The sequence below is a fragment of the Barbus barbus genome (genome assembly GCF_936440315.1).
Source record: "Barbus barbus genome assembly, chromosome: 17".
Lineage (NCBI taxonomy): Eukaryota > Metazoa > Chordata > Actinopteri > Cypriniformes > Cyprinidae > Barbus > Barbus barbus.
Genome location: NC_136745.1, coordinates 25172376 through 25197378, shown reverse-complemented (window position 1 = coordinate 25197378; position 25003 = coordinate 25172376). Strand labels below are relative to the sequence as shown.

The 25003-nt window shown below is 37.0% G+C and overlaps 1 protein-coding gene across 1 annotated transcript in view; it reads right to left on the bottom strand.

Annotated features, from left to right (window-relative positions):
* LOC306883052 (sorbin and SH3 domain-containing protein 2-like) overlaps positions 1 to 24778 on the bottom strand; it is a 50994-nt gene extending 26216 nt beyond the window's left edge. The window contains exons 1-5 of the mRNA XM_079438121.1: positions 24497 to 24778; positions 21549 to 21657; positions 8965 to 9018; positions 2999 to 3025; positions 2696 to 2820 (exon numbers count right to left, since the gene is read on the bottom strand). Coding sequence (XP_079294247.1) covers positions 2696 to 2820; positions 2999 to 3025; positions 8965 to 9018; positions 21549 to 21555 — 213 coding nt within the window. The 5' untranslated portion in view covers positions 21556 to 21657; positions 24497 to 24778. The remainder of the gene's footprint in view (positions 1 to 2695; positions 2821 to 2998; positions 3026 to 8964; positions 9019 to 21548; positions 21658 to 24496) is intronic.
* Positions 24779 to 25003: the final 225 nt, after the last annotated feature.

The window sequence follows — 25003 nt, the reverse complement described above, 5'->3', positions numbered from 1 at the left end:
TACTGTCAATTCTGATCAGTTTCCTTGCATCGTTGCTGAATGAAAGTATTGATTTTTCAGAAAAATCTATCTTCCTGACCCCAAACTTTTGAAACTATACAAAAAAAAGTTGAATATGGCCCCTTCAGAAATAGAGGTACAGTAGGAATCCTTATGAAAACTGACAAAGAAAGAAGCAGTAAGTAACAGACGTGACAGTGTCTGCCGGTGAATAGTTACATGAGCGGTGCTAGCTGGAGGGGAGTGTAACCCCATGTTGACTGTGACCGCATTCATCGGGTTGAGGGTTGGAGAAGGGGTACGAGAGCCACCCTCTGGGCCTAGTCCACACACCCTCAACTCCTCCAGCACCGCTGTGGACGCTTCGCTCTGAGTGCGGGAAGAGCAGCGGCTCTGTCCCAGCAGAGGCTCCGAGCAGGGAGAGGGAGGGCCTGGAGAAGGTGTCTTGGGGTGAAGGTCAGCTCTGATGAAATCGAGGGAGAGTCTGAGCCGGTTAGGTGGCGACTGTGAGGTCAGTGCTGTTCCGGAATAGGTTTGTTTGAGGAGGACTGGCACCTCAGGCTGAATGACAGAGAGGAGAGTGGCACAGATGAGATTCAGCAGTTGGGCACAGCGGGTGTGAGAGACGTAGAGATGTGATGCTGCTGATGGCTGTGCATTAGAGAGGATGGAGGTGTTACAGATATGAGATCAAAATGTTGCATTTGAGCATAATCATAAAACAGACCATTCAAAACTGCATAAAGGTCAAAATGCTGTAGAAAATATATGCATGATATATTATACATACTACCTTACACTACCATTCAAAAATTTTAAGTCAGTAAGATTTTTTTATATTTTTGAAGTAGTATCTTGTGTCTAAGTATCTTAGGCTGCAAAAATGCCATAAAAACAGTAATTTTGTCAAATATTATAACAGTTAAAAGTGTTTGCTATTTTAATATATTTTCAAATGTAATTTCTTCCTGTGACACAAAGATGGATTTTCAGCATCATTACTCCAGTCTTTAATCTCACGTCATCCTTAAGTAGTCATTCTAATATGCTTTAGAGAATTTTTCAGAATTCTTTGATTACTAAAAAGTACAAAAGAACAGCATTTATTTGAAACAAATATTTGGTCACATTTTAAATGTCTTTATGGTCTTTACTTTAAATCTAATTCATGCATAATGCTAAATAGAAGCATTTCTTTCAAAACAAAAGACTTTTGAATGGTAGTGTATACTTTATTTGTACAAGCCAAATACTGTTAGCTGAATAAATGGTGTCTGGAAAGCGATTCAAGTCCACTACCACAATTCATGATTTTACCATCAAAGAAAAAAAAGGAAGATCTCATTTTACAATGACATTAACCAGCAAAATGAAAAAAAAAAAACAGGATTAGTTATGTTTGCTAAGGCACAGCATGGTGTAGGGAAGGCTGTTATTAAGCTAATGCACATGTGGTTATGAAATCTGTGACATATACCACTGGAGGGGCTGCAGATGGCAGTGGAGGGCAGGGGCATGAGTGGCTATCCGGGAGGTCCATCCTTTTAGGAGGGGTAGGGGGTCTCAAAAACAGTGTCTGTGTGCGCCGTCCCGATATCTGAGGCCTAGGGTTCATGCGGATGGAGAGGGAAGCTACTTGTCTCTCCAGCTCCCTAGATGAAGGGTGTAAGTAGGGCTGCTCTGCTTGTGAAGAACATGAGGTTTGGTCCGCTGTGGACAGCAGTCTGTGGGAGTGGACACTATGTTCTCGTGCCTGATTGAGGAGAGCGGGCATTGGGATATTAGAGCACAGGTCAGATATTGTTGCTCTGTGGTGGTTCTCTCATTGAATAAAAAGGTGTGGATGTGGCTGCCTTGGAAAATAATCTCTCTGAGATAAACAGTTGATTGTTATAATGAGGACAGGCACAACTGGGAACTTTCTCTCAGGTACGTGTTTGGCAATGAGAACACAAATATTACAAATGAAAGTACAAATGAGGAGAGAAAGTAGATTAAATAATATTAGAATTGAGAAATTATCCACAACTGGAAAAGAAACATTTAAAGTCAGTAAACTTTACTTCAAAATAAAAACAAACTTTCATGAATAAGGTGCAAATTATGACCTGAAAAAAAACCTCTTAATCATTTTTATCATCAACCTCTGTTTCTTTCTTTCAGCAGTATTTGGTAGTAAATCAAGTAAAAAATTACATCTTGAATTTTAGATTTTTTATTTTTTTTTCAATAAACATTAAATAAATTCAATACTTAAATTAATACTTATATAAATATTGTTAGGGACTAAATAGTTTGGGTCTAAATATTTATTGGTAAACTTTTATTGGTTTACTTTCGATTTCGATTCTTTTATTTCTCACAATAACTTGGGTAACAGGATTTAATGCATGCACAATTCTAAAGTATGTAAAGTATAGTGCCTCTAATGCTTTTTAAAAACACAATAGTATAATAGGAAACAGAAGTGTTCTGTATTTGTTATGATAACCAGTACAGAGAGTCCTTCAATAATAGTTGAAAGCTTTGCGCTCAGTTTTCAAACACTAGAAATGGGTGTTACTGGTACAGTTAAAAATGTCATTAATAAAACCTGTCAAATGGGCTTCCACAGACATTTCCTGAGGAAGGAAAACCTCCAGCAACAGCAAGGATGAGAAAAACAAATGAGTGAAGTAAACACAGCAGAACGTACTGGTGTGGGAGACTTTTTATCCTGAAAGTTGGGCCTGACGCTTCTGTAGCCTTTAGCTGCCAGAGAAGAACACACGTCACCATTTCTCAGACCATCACTAGTGCTGCTGCAGGGCCTCCACAAATCTGACAAGAGACAAACAAAACACTTGAAAGTGTTTGACCACAATTTGACCACAGAATGCCACTACTGACCAGTGAAAAGGAAGAATTGGCGAAAACTCAGCAATGACAGATAATTGTTTTATGTGTTTATTTGCAAAAATGTTAAAAAAAATAGTAAAATAAAATAAAACCTGCTTACCTGAATCTTTAGATTGTGATTCAGAGTCTGCATGGGTTAAATGAGATAAGAAAACGTTATCTACATTTCACAAAAGTAACTAGTGCAAATGAGGTATAACATATTCGCTCATTAGTGATTCATGTTTTTAGTGGACTGTGTGCGCATAAATTGCATCCTTAATTTATTCCAAACCACTGCTTCAGATTTTAAAACAACAGATGAATGAAAGACAGAAAAATATATGGCAGCAGGAAGAAACACTGATAGGTGAAGTAAGAACGTTTCACACATAAAGGAGGTTCCCCTTAACCTTTTACAGAGAAAATCTGGCGCTTCTGAAAACGAATTCAGAAAGGCTGTTTAAAAACACACACGTTTGTCTTAAACACTTGATAAAAGTGAAAAGGAAACTATTCTTTCGATTTCATTGACGTAATAACCTTTGCTCATTAAACAGTGCTAAATGAACAGCGCTCTAACTCTGTCCTGAATGAGTGGTGTTTGTTCAGTTAGCTCACTCCTGCAGCACCTCGACCGCCAGCAGACTAATTAAACAATGGAGAATATGCGTGTGTGAGGTCATAGTCCATGAGACTGCTCAAACAAAAAGGGTCACCCCCAGAGGAAACGCGGGAAATCATGTAACGGGGAAAAAGCCTGAAGTATACAATTGTTGCCATGGAAGTGCACAACTATGGCAACAATCTGGCCACTGTGAGCTGCTTTTTCCCTTTAAGCAAAGGAAAGAGAGCTACCGCTCTCAAACATTCCTTAAGGAGCTGTGAGCACAAGAATGAGATGGCTAGCAAGAGTAGGTGAGAGAGAGAAAGAAAGACTGTGAGAAGAAAGGCTGTGGTAGGACATAAGATGCAGAGAGACAAAACACAGATGTGAAATGAATGACGTTGAGTGCAGTGAAGAGGAATTCTTGCTCGCGGTGTCTGAGTAAACACACCGTCACATTTCACACCAGCAGCAATGTCGTCAGATTAGAGTAAATGCTCCACTGCTCACATATAATGCTTATGACAAACAGGCTTATATGAATAAGAGCCATTTGTTGATTTTTAAGTCACTAGTTGTCAAATGTTCATGCATTATTGTAGTTTTAGTGTGATCTGGTTCATGATACCTGTGAGCGTGTATAGGTTTGGTGAGCTCTGGATTCTCTTCATGGGGGTTAGAGTGAGTGAAAGCGTGGCACTTTTGCGGACATGTCCTCCACTGTCTGTGAAAAGCACAGTAGCACATGCAAACACAAATGCACATGCATCAGTACTGCTGCAGGATAACTGTGACTCAGCAAGCAGAGCAATGTGAAACATCCTTAGCAATACAACAATTTACATTACACAATTATTTTGCATGCCAGGATGGATTTTCTTGTGCGATGGGTGAATGTATCGTGGTCCGACTCATTAAACTGCTTTTTTAGAGTCTCTGTGCAGGATTCCCACAACTATTTGACCTGTGAATTTCTTTCCATTTCAATTTTCCAGTAACTAGTGATTACTGGAGGCTGCACTAAAAATTGCAATTGCTAGCAGATGAAATGGTTTAAAACTAAGAATCCACAAAAAATGTGCAGGGTATTGACCATAGAAATTCACATAATATTTCCATGACTTTTTGAAATGTTTAATACCTGGAAATCACACTTTTAAAATTCACTTATTTTTTGCCTTTCATTTTACAAAGTATGGGGTCAAGTAAGATTTTTTTTCTTTTTTGAATATGAACACTTTTATTCAGCAAGGATGTATTTAATTAATCAAAAGTGACAGTAGTGATATTCACAGTTACAAAAAAATTATTTCACAAAAAAAATCCACATAAATATTAAGCAGCAAAAGTTCTCTCAACATTGATGATAATGAGAAATGTCTCTCCAAATCAGCATATTAGAATCATTTCTGAAGGATCTTGTGACACTGAAGACTGGAGTAATGATGCTGAAAATTCAGCTTTGCATCACAGGAATACATTACATTTTAAAATATATGCAAATAGAAAACAGTTATTTAAATTGTAATAATTTCTCACAATATTACTGTTTTGACTATTTTTTATCACATGCAGCCTTGGTAAGCATAGGAGGCTTCTGCCAAAAACATTAAAAAATCTTATGACCACAAACTTTTGAACAGTATAGAGTAACAGTACAGATTATCAGAATAACAGAATAACCCTAACCCTAGAATATAAATATCATCTCTAATATGTGGCAGAAATCTTATTGTGTATTATGTGTATCGATTGCTTCTGTCTGTCCCTGTCTGTCGTGCTGCTGAGAGGTTTACGATTGTAACTCCGTGTAGCTTCGCTTTTCTGTTGAATCTCTATCTTACTTTCACTCTCTGTTGTTTAAAGTGATAATATATAACTTAATTCCCACCATATTTCTGGTATTATCTATCAAACTAATTTGATCGTTCGCTTTTTAAAACCGAGAGTGCAGCGTGTTAGCATTCATTAGCTGGTCAGTCACGGTTCCATTCGTTTTTCTATTCGCGCTTGTTATTGTTTTCTTTTTTCTCACTCCGTTTTTCACGAGTTCATCAAACAACAGTGGTAAGCGAATCATTCTTCAATCACGGCGAGTAATGGCTTCTTCTCCTGCTATTGTTGTTTGCACTGTTTGCCACATGTACAGTTTCTCTCTCTCTGTCGGCGACGAGGGATTCACATGTCATAAATGCAGGGAAATAGTTAGGCTGACAGAGAAGATTTCAGAATTAGAGACACGCATCCAAACTTTAGTTGAGGACAGTAAGAATGTAAGGGCTGTAGATACTGCTTTGGATGCGACTAGCTCAGGGAGTCCTGTACATTGTTTCGGTTCTGGTAGAGCTCGTGCAGCAGGGCAACTGGGTGAATGTGAGGCGGCCTAGTCGTGGGTCAAAACACCACTCTTTCATTCCGATCAAAACATCAAACAGGTTCTCCCCACTCAGTGACGCACCTACTGAGAAACCTGATTAAAGTGCTCTAGTTATTGGCGATTCTATTGTAGGGAACGTGAAACTAGAGACACCAGCCACCATAGTCCAATGTTTACCGGGAGCCAGAGTGCCTGACACTCTGCAATTTAAAAGTGCTGGCTAATGCTAAACGTAAATTCAGTAAGATTGTTATTCACGTTGGCGCTAATGATGTTCGACTTCGCCAGTCGAAGGTCACTAAATATAATGTTAAAGAGGTGTGTGAACTTGCAAGTACGATGTCAGACACTGTAATATGCTCTGGTCTGCTCCCTGCTTACCGTGGCGATGAGATTCATAGCCGACTGTCGTCACTCAATGGCTGGATGTCTAAGTGGTGCCCGCAGAATAACATAGGTTTCATTGGAAGAATTTTTGGGGCAGACCTGACCTGTTGAAAAGAGATGGTCTTCATCCCTCTTGGGGTGGTGCCACTCTTCTCTCTAGAAATATGGCACATAGTCTTAGAGTTTGTACTTGACTAACTGGGGCCCAGGTCAGGAAGCAGACAGACTGGCTAAACCGACCGTCTGCTAGCCGCGTCACGTCACAGAAGTCAGTTAATTATCAGCACATAGAGACTCTTTCACCTAGATATCACACTATAGAGACTGTGTCTGTTCCCCGAACTAGAAAATACAGAAAACATCCAAACTAGAGCTGTGCAATTAATCGAAATCGAATCGCAATTTGAGACGTTGCGATTTGCGAATCGCAAAGCCTGCGATGTGGACGCGATATTACTCTGTTCCAGAGCATTTGCATGACTGCCCATCTTGAGTGTTTGCTGCTAAAAAGCTATTTTTTTAGGTTCATCTGACCATAGAAGCCAGTCCCATTTAAAGTTCCAGTTGTGTTTGATACCTGAATACGCTGGAGTTTGTTTTTGGATGAGCTAGGAGAATTTCTCTTGAAACCCTCCCAAACAACATGTGGTGATGTAGGTGCTGTTTTTTAGGGTTTCTGACCCAGAGACTCAACTATTTTCTGCAATTCTCCAGCTGTGGTCTTTGGAGAGTCTTTAGCCACTCAAACTCTTCTTCTCACCGTGCATTAGGACGATATAGACCCACGTCCTCTTCCAGGCAGTTTTGTAACATTTTATGTTGATTGGAAATTCTTAATTATTGCCCTGATGGTGGGAATGGGAATTTTCACTGCTCTAGCTCTTTTCTTAAAGCCACTTCACTAATTTGTGAAGCTCAATTATCTTTTGCTGCACATCAGAAATATATTCTTTGTTTTTTCTCATTGTGATGGATGATTAAGGGAATTTGGGCTTTGTTTTCCCTCCTATTTATATTTCTGTCAAACAGGAAGCCATGGCTGGATAATTTCATGTTCATAATCATGCTGGAGTGCTCAAAATTGTGAATAAGAATGGGAATATACTTCAGAGATATTTTACTCATAAGAATTTCTAGGGGTGCCAATAATTGTGTTCAACGTGTATTTGAGAAAAACATTTAATTCATAATGATATTTCGCCCCATTTTAAATTCTTATTATCCAGTGAGAGGTTAGATTTTTTGTGAATTTAAATAAAAGATCAAAAGTATTAACAATGCAGATTAATTTTCACAGCCTTCTTTGATCATATTTACCAAGGGTGCTGATATTTTTGCCCATGAATGTAAGTGTTTTCTAAGAAGTCCTAGCATCCAAGGTGGTTGCCAAAACTGAAGCAGAACCTAAAAGTGAGAACACTACGAGATAATTTTGCGGATTGACAGGGTGGGGTGTTGGCACTGCCACATGTAGTCTGACGGGTTTCCTTTTCCTTGACTGCTATACCTCTGGATGTCAAAAAAAGCAGTTTAGATGCCAGAATCTTTGTCAGACTCTGAAAAGACAGAGTTCTCTGAGAAAGTCAGCCAAGAAATAAAAAAACACCCCCTGCACAGCTTTTCTCAGAATCCCTGAGAGGAATACAAAATCACATGCTCTGCCCTACAAAAACAAGTCTTGGGGAAAGGCACATTTTTACTCCTTTCTGCCTCACAATACTTGATTAGAGTCAATTGCTTTACTTTGTTACTTGTTTGTAAATGTTGCTGTGGCTGATAGGCAGTGAATTCCCTCTTATGTTTGTTTTTAAAGGGCCAAATCTACTTCTACTCTGTGGACCATTCGGACACCTAGTATATTAATCAATGAAATTAGATTTAACTAGATTCAGGATTCTACATTACGTGAATATATAATTAATAACAGAGTTGTCTAAAGGCCACACATTGCTGTAATTGTTCTATTGTTTTCTCAAAACAACAGAAACACTTGAGAAATGTTTTTAGAGCTCAAAAGCAAGACAAAATTACTGGCACCATGTAGGTTTCTCTTTGTGTTGCTATAGATCTGAAATTTCTGTATTGAAGTAATTATCACGGGAATTTATCAAAATATCTCAGAACTTCAGATCCATATTAAAAATCAATGGGCATATGGATGGATTCCAGCTGAAATGCTGCCTATTTATTTAGCTGTGATTCAAGAAATCTCTAGCTTTTAGCTATATATTTTTAGGTTGGCACCTGCATATACAGTGCATTTTTCCTGTCCATGTGGACAACATCAGATGCGCGCTGCTGCAAGGAAACATATCTGGGTTGCCTAAGAGGATCTAGTTATTTCCTTACAAAAAAGTAATGTGCAATAGTGCTACAGTATCATTAAGAGTTGTTTAAATTGTAATAATTTTTTAAAAAATATTACTGTTTTACTGTTAAATAAATGCAGCCTTGGTCAACGTAACAGAATTTTTAAAAATTCACCATTCCACCCGCAAACCTTTGAATGGTAGAGTATATTATGGTAGGTAATGATTACTCCATTCCTATCACTGACATTTGCAAGTTACTCCAAGGTCCTCAAAAGAACACCTTACTACAACGGCACTTGTTTACACCGTATTATCATGCTACCATGTCCAAAAACATTTTTTACATTTCTTTAATTTGCTTTTAATCATTTCAACCATGCAAACTGAAACTGATCTGAACGTACCTGTGTTCATGTTGAAGATCTCTCCTTCTTGTGGTGTCTTGATGTCACACAGTCCTGAAAGACATATCATTAAGAATCAATGACCCGTACTCCTTGGTAAGTACAGCGTTGATTTATCCGTGTGTACAGCATGTATGAGTGCAGGTAGCGTGGCACAGGCAGCATGCTAGCAAGTGTCTAATGTGGCTGGTTAACATCCCTCTTGGGATATGAGGCCCAAGAGTGAAAGGTGAGACAAGCCTGGCGTTTCAGCTCAGAAACACGCAGCACGGTATCAAAATACACACCATACATACACATATATCCGCATGCATTCTCAGATCTTACACATGACCACTTTTGGTGTGTCAGAGCTTAACATCTCTTTGAGTTGGCTGCCAGCAATGAGCAGCAGTCAAACACTCGTAGGGGGGCTATTGTAACTAATTAAACCCCTGTTTAGTTTGACCTAGATTACGAATTTTTCAGTGATGGATTAACAGCCCATGTGACTCTACTCCGAAAATATCTGACTTATTTTAGCACAAGCTGAATATTTCAGGGATGGTCTATGATAGGAACACTGTCACTTAGTCACATTATAACATTACTTAACTCATCGGCAGAGGCAAAGCGCTGCAAATATGACAGGAGACACCGTGAACGAGTGCTCATGTGCAGGACGCATGTTTCGCTTTCAGAGAGCCACGGCAGGCATGTGTGCCACTTGTCACACATGTAGACCACCCGTCATTCAACCCGCAAAGTGTGCTTCACCTGAGACCATCATTTGATAGTGGTATGCTATGTTCACAGTCATGACAAGAGAGAGGCAGTCAAATTTGCTATTCTAAACCTTTGTATTAGGTTACATTTTAAAGGGATAAATGAAATTTCTGTCATCATTCACTCCCAAGCCATCCCAAACCATTCTTTCTTTCAGGTTAGGCATTCATGCTGTTTTTTTCCATGTAATGAATATGAAGGCAGACCAAAAATGATGGCAAATCATCGTAAAAGTAGTCCATCAGATTTATATTCCAAGATTATGCTCATATTCAAATTTGTTGTTGCAATCGGTTGTGTGTCACATGAGAATCAATGACATTTGGCATTGTTGATGTCAAAACTGACTTGATACATCTAGATGCACTATATATACACACGGTATAGGTCTTCAGAAAGAACAAAAGAAGAAAAGCACCAGGCCCAGACAGTGTGTCACCAGCCTGCCTAAAAATCTGTGCTGACGAGCTGGCCCCCATCTTCACACAGATCTTCAACAGATCACTGGAGCTGTGCAAAGTCCCCTCATGCTTCAAATGCTCCACCATCATCCCCGTCGCAAAGAAACCCATGCTGTACACACGGATAAATCAATGCTTTACTTACCAAGGAGTACAAAATCACTCTGGACCCCTCACATCCAGCACACTCCCTCTTTGAACTGTTACCGTCTGGTCGACGTTACAGAGCTCTGAGAACAAGAACGACCAGACACAGGAACAGTTTCTTCCCTCAGGCAATCCATCTCATGAACACTTGACACTAAACGTGGAACACACAACTATAATACATTATTTATTATAGTTATACATACTTATTTTTTCACTTCAAATTTGCACATATCAGACCTGTACACACATAGTTGTCTATATTATATATTGTGTTTTTGCTGTTTTGTACATTGCCTATTTGGATATTTGTATATTATTCTTTTATTATCTGTGTCCTGGCCTGTTGCTGTCTTTGTTGCACTGTGGAGCTTCTGTCACTACAACATATTCCTCGTATGTGTAAACATACCTGGCCAATAAAGCTCATTCTGATTCTATATAGCCTATATATAAACAAACATCAATAAAATTTAAGAGCTACAGCAGAGGAAAATATTATCATTGAATTACAACTTAGTAGTGTCATTTTAGTATTATTTATATACAGGTATACATTTTTCTTTTTTTTAATTTTAGTAATTTTATATGGTTTTGAATTATTATTTTTACATATTTCTATTTAGCTTGCATTTATTTTTATTTCAGTTAGTAATGTTGGCAGTTCAACTTATTTTCAGTTTGTTGCTAAGGCAGGATTTCTTATTGATCATTTGTTATTGTAGTAATTGTTCTATTCTAATATACTATTTATTAATATTTTGAATTTTTAGTAAGTTTAGTCATTTTTATGTTTTGGTAATTTTGTTATGTGCTTGTCATTTTTTGTAAATATTTCTATTTATTTTCGATATTTCTATTATTTTATTTCAGTTTTTAATTTAGTAATTTTGGTAATTCAACTTAAACATTTTATTTCTGCTAGTCGCTATGGCGACATTTCTCATTTTTAGTTAGTTTATTATTATTATTCTATATAGTTAGTTTTTATTTAAGTTTTTCATCTAATATTTCATTTTTATTGGAGCTTTATCACATTATTTTAATAGTTTTCATTTTAGTTAACAATAACAACACTGATAACAACCTCTGACTTTTCTTCACAAAGCTATCATATTACTTTGCCACTTTTATAGTGATTTATTGCCATTTTTGAAGCTTAACAGTCCCTGATCACCAGTAAATTAATTTTAAGAAAACAGTGTCAACATTATACTAAACTTCCACAAAAAGACATGTATAATATCATTAAAAAAAAAATAATAATTAAAAAAATACATGTTTGAAACAACATTTTGGGGTAAATTTTCTCTTGAATGAGCTTGTAACTCATAAGTAACCTGCAGCAAAGTATCACGCATGGTATTATCAGTATGGTGTAATTAACGGTAAATAAATATTCAGCCCTTAATAAAACACTGAGCCAAACGGGATTATCCCCTGCTGTGTTCCATTAAAAAAGGACTCAGAGGTCATCCTCAAAATAAATCTTCAGACACCACAGCCAATAAATCTGGTCAAAGGGGACACTTTTGCCTGTGACACCACTGGACTTGGGTAAATCAAAGGTTGTAATGACCTGTCAGCAGTAAATGAGGAAAAGATTATGATATTGGATTTCAAGGGTGCAGACTTGTGGCGACAGAACAGCTGGAGGGGAAGGGAGCTGGACACTCGTCTAAGAAATGGACACAGCTCCACATTTATATTCATGAACAGGCCTCACACTAGTCATGTATTTATCGGAACATTAGGAATCATTCTGTCTGGGGAATTGCCAGGGACGGCCAAGCCAACAGGCCACACTCATTTCCATAGCCATCAATATTTCAGTGCGATCGTCAAATAAATAGCTCCACCATGAAAACCCTCCAAGAGGACGAGCAGTAAACACAAAGTCTCCTAAACACCAGTTTATGCTGAAAGTTAATTTAAAGGGGTCATGAACTGCCTTTGTTTTTTTTTATTTTGTACTATTCTCTGAGGTCCACTTATAATGTTATTTTACAAACATCGTAATATAGAAGTAAAAAGCTATTTTCTGTCCTGTTTTTAACCCCCCTCATCAGAACGCTCTGTTTGAATATGCGTGGTGGATTGTAGACTCAGAAGTAAACACCCACTACTATGATTGGCTAACACTAGTGTGTGTTTGACAGCGTACATTCCTCATAGATGGACGCTGCTGTGATTTAGGTCAAAAACGCATGAGTAACTCAATACATATCAAACGATCTGTAAGAAGAGACAAACAATTGTGATTACGTCATAAAACCATTTTTAATATTGCTAAAATATTAAGTCATTTTTCAGCAAAACCGATGAGAGCACTTGGAAAGTTGAATTGAAATGCATGGCCTTTTTCAGACACGCTTGGTTGCCTTTAAGCAATAAGGTGAGTCGCATTGGCTACGTTTACATGCAACCAAATAATCCGTTTGTAATCGGATTGACGGCTCAGTCGGACTGAAAAGGCTTCATGTAAACACCTTAATCGATCCAATTGAGCTCGATCGGATTGAAATTTCAATCGGATTGAAAGGGGTGGTTTATTCCTTTTCTAATCCGATTGAGCGTGCATGTAAACACTCGATCGGATTGAAAACCGAAACTGAAAATACTGCCCATGTGCAATGATGCAGAAATAGCGTAATGACCAGGGGTGCACATAAGTGGTCCGCAGGTCCGCATGCGTGACCAAAATTAAAAATGCGCTGTGTAAATAAGTTCTGAGACCGCATTTGCGTACTGACATGGTTGACAGCGGTTAATGTACAATTACCATTTTCGATCAACAAACTGTACTGTCTAAGATTTCGATTCAAACTGAAAGCATAATTTTGGCTAATTTACCCGCTGCCGTTTTCAAAGCAAAACTGTGACATTTCATTCACTGACGCTCTTCGCTAAACCCGGAAGCGCATATATTTACTTGCCGGCAACCCACCAAAATAAAAGCTCGCTGATTTTACGTTTGAAAATGATAAAAATTCAAATAATAATAATAAATTCAAATAAAAATATTTGCATTTTATTTAAGTTTACTATAGAATAATTGTATTTGTATGTAATACACCCTTTTTATTTTAAAATAGTATTATCACACTTGATTAGTTTATTATTTTATTGAAAAAAAAAAAAAAAAAGTGCAATAATATTATCACTATTATTAATTATTTTTTTTATAGTTATATTTAATGGGTCACACTACATGGCGTGGGCCGTGTGAGGACCAAATCAAATATCCAGGTTCTCATATGAGAACCAGGCTGAAAAACGTATGTGCACCCCTGGTAATGACGTATGACACACGGAACGAGCGGTTCATCCTTTTGAAATAAATGTTGTATAAGTGCATGTCCTGTCATTATGAAACTCTCCTTTCACTTGGTCAGTTTTGATTTCATGCTGTTTTAAACACAAGCCAAGTTAAAATACACACTCGTACAGTTTGTACACGCATGGTGCTATGGTGATCATGTTCTGTTTTGATGGCTTATTTATAGTCAGATTCGTCAGACTTCTGTATAAGGACTGGACACAGGCCATTTTCACCTCAGCCTAAAAGCCTTTACCAGAAGTCAGAGATGAAACCATGTCATTCATCTCCATGTGTAGTGCTTGAGTGCCAGGGATGGAGAAAAATAAAAACAGCTACACTGCCAATTAAACCAGCAGACAAGAACTAAGAGAGAAATGAAGGCATTAATGGATTCAGTCTTAACAATTATTAGTCTAATTTATCTGTGATTAATTATTCAAAGACCAGAAGGGTACAAGTTTTTAGAGGCTATAATTTGCTGTCTGCAAAGCAGCTTTATTCACTCTTTTCATACAAAGATTATTTAGATTTACAGATATATTTATGAAAATAAATGCAAGCCACACAGTCAGGCTTATGCTTCAAGCAAACGGTTTAGAGAGCCTTTACAAAAACAAATGTGTAAAAATGAAAGTGATTGGCTTTATAGATGATAAAAGCAGTATGGGTTTTTGGAATTCTTTTAGTGATGTTAGTTTAAGTTTAAAAGCATAATCAGAAAACGCCATGAAAACAAAGCAGAAATACTACTCTGAATGGAACATTCTACCACACAACAGAAAGTTTTTTGTTCTGGATGCTTTTATGTGCATAATGTGATAACAGTAATTGCATTCCCTTTGAAAGCTATGGATTGTGCTGATGCTTATCCTACCTGTTGGAGATTCTATTATGGATGTCTTGAAATAGATGTCCTCAGAACAATTTAATGGTTACATTACGGCTCCTGTCTTTCCTGATGGTAAAAACATAACATCCGAGTAATGGGCTCTCTCGAATCCCCTAAGTAAGACGCTAATATGCTGGATATGCTGCTTGTATTCTCCAAAATAGGAAGAATCTCTTGGTTTTCATCAGGGATTTCCAAACAGGCTATTTATATGAGCATCTAAGTCAGGACACAACAAGCTCGATGTTCTCCTAAATGGTAACTTTTCAATCACAATTACATTAAGTTGGGAACTGTACTTGTTTGCTGTTGTGCTTTCCATTTGATGTAACGAGACCAACACGGTTTCTAAAGCCTCAGATAATTGCTTAAATTGCTCCCATGTGCTCTAGGAGTATAATTTAATTGCTATATCTAGCTCCTAATAGAAAATGGCTGTGTAGTACTCAAATTTAATATTTAAGAGTGACCAGAAGTGATAGACATACTGTAAATGCTAAGGCTTTTGAAATGACAACTACTGTATATGTAATGTTTAGGGTTGGTAATATTTTTGAAAATGTCTTTCCAAGAAGTATATAAACTCAACATGGCTGCTGCATTTAATTGATCAAAAATACAGTAAAAACAGTAATATTGTAAAATATTAATACAATTTAAAATAACAGGTTTTTTATTTTATTTTTATGACAAAGCTACATTTTCAAAGCATCATTACATTAGTCTTCAATGTCACATAATCCTTCAGAAATCAATTTTATTTTATTTTTAAAAAAGGGCTAAAGTACAACAACTTTCCTTGGTCTCCAATATGTATAATAAAGATGGCTGCATTGAACTTGATGGAATGAACACACATGCGATCAGTACATCAAAACCATCATGTTGCAAAATCATGTTGATAACTGCTCCAAATTTAGTTATGAGTATTGGATCAGAGTTGTGCACAACATACTCGAACTACTGCTATTTTCAAGCCTTATGCGGTTAGAACTTTTGGTTCATGCAACTTTGAGTGGTTCTCAATCCAAATATGGCACGGGCCATTCCTGGTTGGGGATTGCGAGTCTACATGTTCCCCACTGGGGTTAAATGACTGTGCAAAGTGCACAGCACATGATCTTCCCACAAGAGAAGGGATTGAGTTTAAAAAAAAGTCCCTTGTGATTTAGCATGTTTGTGCCAATAAAGGATTTACTGGCATCCATGTGAGTGTGAGAGGTTAAATATTGTCCTTAGCTAGAAAGTTGATGAGGAGGATATTGGGACGTCTGCCAAAACTTGAGAGTCTCTGCTGTGATCCAGCTGGTGGAATCAGCAGGTGCCCCTGAGGGCTCGTGTAGCCAACGCATTGGTCAGCAACGTCTCAGTCATAAACAGCTGGAGATAGAGAGCCACAGCTTCCCTCGACAAAACAATCTTCAACAGCCACACTAAAGGTTCAGTGTTTAAGAGTTTCCAGGAAAATTCATGTTTAGCTACAGTATAACTGCTTTTCTGATTTTGCTCCTTGATGGAATTTGAAGCATGTCTTAAAGATAAGCCAAGACTGCTGTTAAAAAAAAAAAAAAACCTCAGATAAGACTTTTAAGGGAGTCTATAAATAGTCAATTTAAATGATAAAAAAATAAATAAATTAGTATTTTGGGTTCACTGCAAGTTATCAACAACATTTGTAGCATAATGTTAATCAGAAATCAACTTTCTCTCTCATTTTCCTTGTGGAAAAAACCCCCAACAAAAATTAGGGTTGTAAAGCAGAAATGTGACCTTTACGTGTGCCAACGGATTTATACATATTTATCTACATTACTTTATGAGCCCTGTGTGATGTACACTCACCGGCCACTTTATTAGGTACACCTTGCTAGTACCAGGTTGGACCCCCTTTTGCCTTCAGAACTGCCTTAATTCTTCGTGGCATAGATTCAACAAGGTGTTGGAAACATTCCTCAGAGATTTTGGTCCATATTGACATGATAGCATCACACAGTTGCTGCAGATTTGTTGGCTGCAGATCCATGATCGAATTTCCTGTTCCACCACATCACAAAGGTGCTCTATTGGAGGCCATCTGAGTAAAGTGAACTCATTGTCATGTTCAAGAAACCAGTCTGAGATGATTTGAGCTTTGTGACATGGTGCATTATCCTGCTGGAAGTAGCCATCAGAAGATGGGTACACTGTCGTCATAAAGGAATGGACATGGTCAGCAACAATACTTAGGTAGGCTGTGGCATTTAAACAATGCTCAATTGGTACTAAGGGGCCCAAAGTGTGCTAAGAAAATATCCCCCACACCATTACACCACCACCACCAGCCTGAACCGTTGAGACAAGGCAGGATGGATCCATGCTTTCATGTTCTTTATGCCAAATTCTGACCCTACCATCTGAATGTTGCAGCAGAAATCGAGACTCATCAGACCAGGCAACGTTTTTTTCTAATCTTCTATTGTCCAATTTTGGTGAGCCCAAATTGTAGCCTCCGTTTCCTGTTCTTAGCTGACAGGAGCGGCGCCCGGTGTGGTCTTCTGCTGCTGTAGCCCATCTGCTTCAGGGTTCGACGTGTTGTGTGTTCAGAGATGGTATTCTGCATACCTTGGTTGTAACGAGTGGTTATTTGAGTTACTGTTGCCTTTCTATCATCTCTAACCAGTCTGCCCATTCTCCTCTGACATCAACGAGGCATTTTCGTCCACACAACTGCCGCTCACTGGATAATTTCTCTTTTTCGGACCATTCTCTGTAAACCCTAGAGATGGTTGTGCGTGAAAATCCCAGTAGATCAGCAGTTTTTGAAATACTCAGACCAACCCATCTGGCACCAACAACCATTTCACGTTCAAAGTCACTTAAATCCCCTTTCTTCCCCATTCTCGGTTTGAACTTCAGCAAGTCGTCTTTACCACATCTAGATGCCTAAATGCATCTAGTTGCTGCCATGTGATTGGCTGATTAGCAATTTGTGTTACCAAGCAATTGAACAGGTGTACCTAATGAAGTGGCTGTGAGTGTATATCACACAGAAATGCAATACGTTTTTCATATAGGCTAGACAGAATCCATGTATTCATTATTCGTGGCCCCAAAGACCACCAACAATGTGCTGAAGATATTATATAGACACATTATCACTACAACATAAACAATGAATGATAATCTGAGATATAGGTTAACATAACTTTGTTCTTACGTCTATTTTATCATATCAAGCCTATAAGAGAACATCCTAAACATTGGCATCTTTCCTTTTTTGGTAGCGTTGCCCTGTATGGCATCTTCAGCATGTTTTCTGAATGTTTAGTTTAGTCTGACAAAGTGCACATTAGCCGATGTCTACAGATAGAAATATCCTGATGAAATCATTTCAAAACAATTGCAAAACCTGTCTTTTTTATTCATCTTTTAGTAAGAAGCTATGTGCTTTGTAAAGAGAGGAAGGCTTTTAGAGGGTCTCATAATGTATACATCCAACAGCCAGCGAAACAGGGACCCAACCTCAGAGCCAAGATAAGCAGCCAGCAGTCAGCATGCCAGCACCTTCTCCTAGACGCAATCTGACAAATATCTAAATGGGCTGACATTTACAAAACCAGTTGGACCCATTCCTCTGACAGAAGCACTCCCTTGGGCTGGAAGATCCATCTGCTAATTAGGTGTTTAACCTCTGGAGGGCACCCAAAGTGACAGACTGCTAAGTCAACTAGTCCTCTGACATGATATCACCATGTGTACGCCAGCCAATCGGTTGACATCCTGTATAGTTGCTCCAATACATCATTCAAAACAATCTGATATAAACAGCCACCTGATATCAAAGAGAAGCTCAATAGGCCTTGGCCCTTTTGCATTCAACTAGAAAATCCACAGCATTGTTTCAAAACTCTTCAAACAGGCCTAAATGCTTTAGCAAACAATTAATTGGCTCTCAAACATTTCTGAGCAGATCTAAAAGGATTATAGATTCACGCTATTTAACAGATTATTTATTCAACAAATATTTATTGTGTTACTGTACAGAGTATACTAGGGTTGAGCAATATCTGAATATGATTCGCTGACAATATATAATGAAGCACTCGTGGATATTGAGATGATTTCAGTGCACTTTAATTTTATCATATAGGCTATTTTGATTCATTGTGACTTGCTGGAGAGTCTGTTGAGACTCTGATTAAAACTTCAAGGGATAGTTCACTCAAAATTCTATTCTCAAAAACTCAAAAAAATTAATTCTGTCATTTGCTCACCACCTTCATGTCATTTCAAACCTGTATGACTTTTTTCATCTATAGAACATAAAATAAGATATTTTGTGAAAAGTGTTTTTTCTCCATACAATAGAAGTCAATGTAGTGTCGTTTGGTTTTCAACATGTAAACCAAATGTAGTTTGGTCTTCAATGTTCTTCAAAATACCTTCTTTTGTAATCTACAGAAGAAATAGATCCAGGTTCAGAACTTGACTTACTCATTTGAATGTTGACTTGAATTGCATGTAAGTGAACTGATTCAAAACTTAATTTATTCAAATGTTGGTTCTATACCTTTCTGTAGGTAGTTATATTGGTGCATGAATGCAAACGATTAAATATAATTTTTTTCTGTGTAATTCTTCTGTGCAAATTTTGTGAAGAATTTAAAACCAGCCTTGATTTTTTTTATGTAGATTTTACTTTACTTTTGTATTTAACAGGTTATGATGGCTGTTTGGTTGATTCTTTTAATAGAAAAGAACAGAAAATGCTTTTTACTATATTATCCACTCCTATAGTGTGCTTGTGAGTTAAAAGTATAACAAGGGTTCAGTTTCAGGAAACAGGGACTGGGCGCTCCTTTATTATACAAAGTTAAAAATACCACAATCACGAAAGAGCCCTCCCCCATAACAAAAACAGGAGCGGGCCCAGAGTCTGCCAGGCGGCCTCCTGTAAAACATCTTCATGACAGCTTTTCATGCTCCTGTGCTGATATTGCGCCCAGTGTGCGTGATGCTGTATATCACATTTGACCTCTCAAAGCTGTTTCAAACATTCCCAATCATAAATCACAGGAGTACCATGCATGTGCATTTTTATTAAACTAAAATGAGAAAAAGAACATAAGGTCACGTTGAAAGGATTGTGGCTTTGTGATGGACAGTTAATCAAAGGATGCCTTACATTACAGAGTGAAATGCAATTTAGCTGATATTAATAAATGTTGTCAGAGAGATAGCAGATTGTAACAAAGGCTCTTTTTAAGTATGACAAGGCGGTCTTATTTCAAACCGTGTATGCGATACATACATGCGATGCTGGCTATTCTGTTTTGGGCCAGTACAGACATAAATCAAATTGCTCTGAAGGTAAGAACCAACTGACAGAGGCATGCGTATATTTTAAAATGATTTTTCACCTAGATATTTTCTATAGTATTTTATGCTAAAACTTTTACAAACTTGTTTCACTGTGTTTTGGGTTGAAATTTCTAAAGCTGCTGCACTGAACTGCATTAAACATTGCTACTACCTATGCCATTTTGGCACATTTCACAAATACTGTTACTTTTTAAAAACATTTCAAAAGATGTCGTGTTTTATTTATTTATTTAATATGTTTATATAAACTATTATCCAACATAAAATTAATCTAGCATTAAAAAAAGGTCTGATTGGCTTGTCTGACCTCGAAAGTATCTAACATGTAAAATCATACAACATCCTGATTTTGACAATCTATTGAATTGATATTTAATTTATAGTAGTGAAATAAATATTATTAATTCATTTTAAATACCAAAATAATATTTAGCTGACACATTTTACACTCAACTCTGTTAAAGCTTGATTTTTATTACTGTAAATACCAAAAAAATAATATATTATTTAATTGTGACACTCAAGAAGTACAATCAATTTATTTTGACCCTTTCTACAGCTTTGTGCAAGTACATAATCTAATTTCATTTACAACATTTTTACATTAAAAAAAAAATTGTAATGTTGACAGCTGTAGTAATTTTAGAACTATTCATTTCATTTTAGTTTCTGGAAATCGAGTCGTATCAATTTCATATTCGTATGATTAATGGATATTAATCAAAACGTCCAACTTATACCTTATTAACGATACCTCATTAACGACTTGTCCAGCAAGCATTAAAACTAGTATGTTTTAACAATTCAGAATATTCCCGTGGCCACAGTAATACCGAATTGATTAGGTAATTTTAGCATAGGTAAATTTTAGCATAGGTAAATTTTAGCATAGGTAACGCGATCTTTGGCAAATAGTTTAAGACTTGAAAATCACAGAGCACCAGACAAAGATTTCTTAATAAATCAAAGTTTATTTGCTACTCTACAACACTACTAAGCTAAAGTAACACAAAACAGAATGCGTACCTAAACACCTAAACACACACACACGCTGCAGGCAATGAATTGTTTTGATTTGAAGAGAGTTTAAGGTTCTAATGCTCGTTTCCAAGAATGCTCTAATACACATTTATCAAATCATTTATCATTTGGTCCCAGACTAGCTAGCTACTCCACTGAGCAACGGTTACTTGCAACCTTATTACCCACTTTGACAGTTTTTAAACTTATATTTTAAATTAAATTTGTTGTTTATTTATTGTTTATTGGTAAACCAGGGATTTATGCTCCATTTTTAGACTGCGCCTAATAATAATGATATCATAATAATATTAATATGAATAAGATCATTAGTGCTGCATTATAAAATCTAATAATTGATTCCCTTCTTTTTCAAGTGATATGATGAATCAGTCATTTCTTTAATATGTGCTTAATGCTAAATTCTGTATTTCTTTTCTACACTGCACTTTACAGCCTTTGTATTATATTTACAGACTTTTTTATTAATTAAAGTATTTTGTATGTGATATTTATGGGAAAAGACTTCTTCCCTATACCACACCTTACTAAAAAAAGACTACAAATATTTGATCAAATATATACACAATCCCAAACAAAATGAAAGGTAAATCCTTACCAGGCATAAGGACTGAAAAGTGCCAGGTCCGAGCTGACAGGCAGCAGGCTCCACGTCCACACTCCTCACTTTCACTTTCAGAGTTAAAGTCCCAGACTGCAGCTGGTTTCTGGAGGCAAAAGATGTAAGAATGTGAGAGGCAAGACCCCTCTCAGAGCAAGTGCTGTAGTTCGAGCTATTTTCAGATGGAGACATGCACGTCTGCAGGCTGGAAAGTTACTCCACGCCTCTGGGGAAAAGTGACAATATATATAGATCTGTGCTAAGGAAGATCTCTATGAGTGGTCAAACATCTCAAGTATGCCAGGGCAAACCAAATACTATGCGTTAATACAACTAAGGATGATTGTCAGGTAACATTTATACAATAAATTAAAATCCAGGTGATTTTAATAAACATCTTTGTTCACTTTCACCAGATTTATACAGCTGTTTTTTTTATGAATGCCATTTTAAGTGCACTTAAGCTCATACTTTTATTTAAAGTTCACTTAAGATACATTTTAGTGATTCAAGCTCCACGATGCTGGCTCTATTTTTGTCTCTGACATTTTTGTGCTGGTGACAGTTCTTGTTTACCGAGTGAAGGAAGTTGTCCTGGAGTCATGCTGCTACTCTATGAAGACAAATTAACTTGCCACTCAATATAATGTGCAACAAATGAACCCTCAAGAAGATATCAAGATATCAAGTTTTTTTATATATATATATTTTGTTCTTAAACAATATAGCCGACATCAGGACAAATTTCACACTTGATTGCAAAGATTTTCATGCTGAGATTGAATTTTATTTCCAACAGCACAAGAGTAAGAGCTGCACAGAAGGTCTGACACCTTGTAAGCGGCCCCCTCCTGCCGTGAGAGATACCGTCACCCAGGAGCTCAGAGAATGTGCAGAGACTGAAGATGTCAGCACAAACCTGAGCCAAAGAAAATCACCCAGTAAAGCTAACATCACTCATATGCTCGTGCCTGAGATGACTTTGGTCTTACATCAACCAGAGCTTTTAAAGGGTAGCTGAAAGGAAGGTATCAGGTCATGATACAGGACTCAGCAAACAGTTTCCCAAAAGTGAATTATGTCCTATATGTAAAGGTTAAGAGTGAGAAACAATGTATTGACATGGTCTGGATTTCCCTACACAACAAAAAACATATTATTTTCTTTCTTTTTTTTTTTAGAAGAAAGCACAAAGGTCAAATTACAAATGTATTAGTTATGCAGGGGAAAAAAACATGAACATAGAAGCATCAGAATCCACCACTAGAGCTTAACAAATGCAAAGTAATATGCTTAATATCCTGGAAAGTTTGATATAATGTCCTTAACATCCTTAAGTAAATATATATGTTTAACTATAAATGCTTTTCAATACATTCATCAGTACACTTTCACCACATTTCAGTATACAGTATAATTACACTGCCCTCCAAAAGTTTGGAAACGCCCTAGAAAAGTGGGGTTTTGGACAATATTGGCATGAATCCTTTTTAATTTGTGATAATTTTGCACTGATAAGGGACAACACAAACTACAAAAACATATTTTATTACATAAACAGTTTATACATAGAAAATACTTACATTTTCGATTCATCTAAATATCCACCATTAGCAGCTATTACAGCTCTGCATAATCTGGGCATCCGAGCTGTCAGTTTATTCAAACATTGACTTTGAATTGGCAATCAATTGTTGAAGCTACAGTATTAAGGTGTGCAGACCCAAAAATCTTTAAAGTTTAAACCAGTAACCAGGCATCACAGCTGGCAAAGGGGCATGTCTGACTTTGACATGTATATATTGCCATTATTGTGTTTTATTGCTGGTCTTCAATGATAATGTCAAGTTACTTTAATGTATTTTCACCAAAAAATTATAAGGATTTATGCTGATATCGTCCAAAACCACACTTTGCCAGGGGTGTTTCCAAACTTTTGGAGGGAAGTGTAATTTTAATAAAAATGTATCTTAAGGCCAATTTAAAAGTACTTTTTGACATACTAATGATATTTAACATTAGTTCACTAAGTTCAACTAATTTAATATCAAAACTATAATACATAACTGCAAATAACAAGCAATTACTGTAAGTGTCCTAAAAAAACATCACATTCAGTTTGCATATAACCCTATTTTTAATTTCCTTAATACGTGATGATGCTAAAGTGTACTTCTATTTTACTATGGTAATGATGTTAAAATATTGAAATAATGAAGTGTTAAGGCCTTTATCATGACCTTTGACACTTACAATAGTAATTTAAAACTTACAATTAATAAATAATAATATTAAAATAGTTGTCTTCCGAAAAAGACAATGATGAGAACGGTAGAACTTGTGAATTCCAGATATTATGAATAAGAGTTGTGCCATTCTATAAAACCAAAAAATGGCATAATGATATCAAATCAAGACTATTATTATGTAGCTCACCTAGTCTATGATGTAGTGCACATCTCTAATGACCTCCTTGACCTTGCTATTGCTGATGCACATCAGAGTCTGTGACACATTAATGACAGTTGCACAGCAACCATTGACCTAGGGATCATTTAAAGCTCCAGTGGAGGTAAGCACAAGGCCCTGGATCCTTCAATCATTAAATACTTCATTTACATCAGGCTCCTTGTATGCAAAGCACTTGTGCTGCTGTCTATGATACTTCCATAGTACTGGATCTCATGCATCTGCTCTCATGATACTGTGCATCACGCGCTTGACAGTTTCATAGGTGTGAGAGTGCAGTAATGCATGCATTTTTAGTGCACACATAAATATATATTTTATAGTGCATTTTCAATACGACATAATGGTAAATAAAGAATCCTATAGTGTATACTGTTTAATGAAAAACCACATTTTGCAGCGCGAACTCTTTTATACAATTAAGCAATTTTATAGGGTAAAATGGCATAAATGCAAATTGTTCTTTCAGTGCTTACCTCCCATATATTGTGCAATCCAGCAGACTGAACAAACGCGGTTTATATTCCCTCATAAAGTATTTTCCCGTTAAGTGAAGGCACACACGTGTGTTTGCATCAAAAACATTCTCTCCGTTCCCTCGCGCAGCTCTATTATTATTGTCCCTCTAAACAAGCGCGATGGCTGCCCGGACACAATATTCCGATTTCAGACGCGCTTTCTTGACTCAAGAGATTGAAAACGCGGATCAATGATGAGACATGCCGACCCCCTTCTCAGTGCACTTGTTTTGGGTCGACAGAAGTGAAGGGCTCTCATTGGTTTGGAGAAGATCTTGGTAGTCATAGTAACAGCCAACAGAGAGCATGCTTTATCATGGGATGGTAATGAATAGCGCAGTACCCCTCCCTTGTGGTGGATATTTACTGAGGAATGTTTTCCTGGAGGTATCCACTCTGTGTGATGATGTTGAGAGGAAGCTCATTGTGGAAACGACAATGGACCATTCATTAAAGTGACAATAC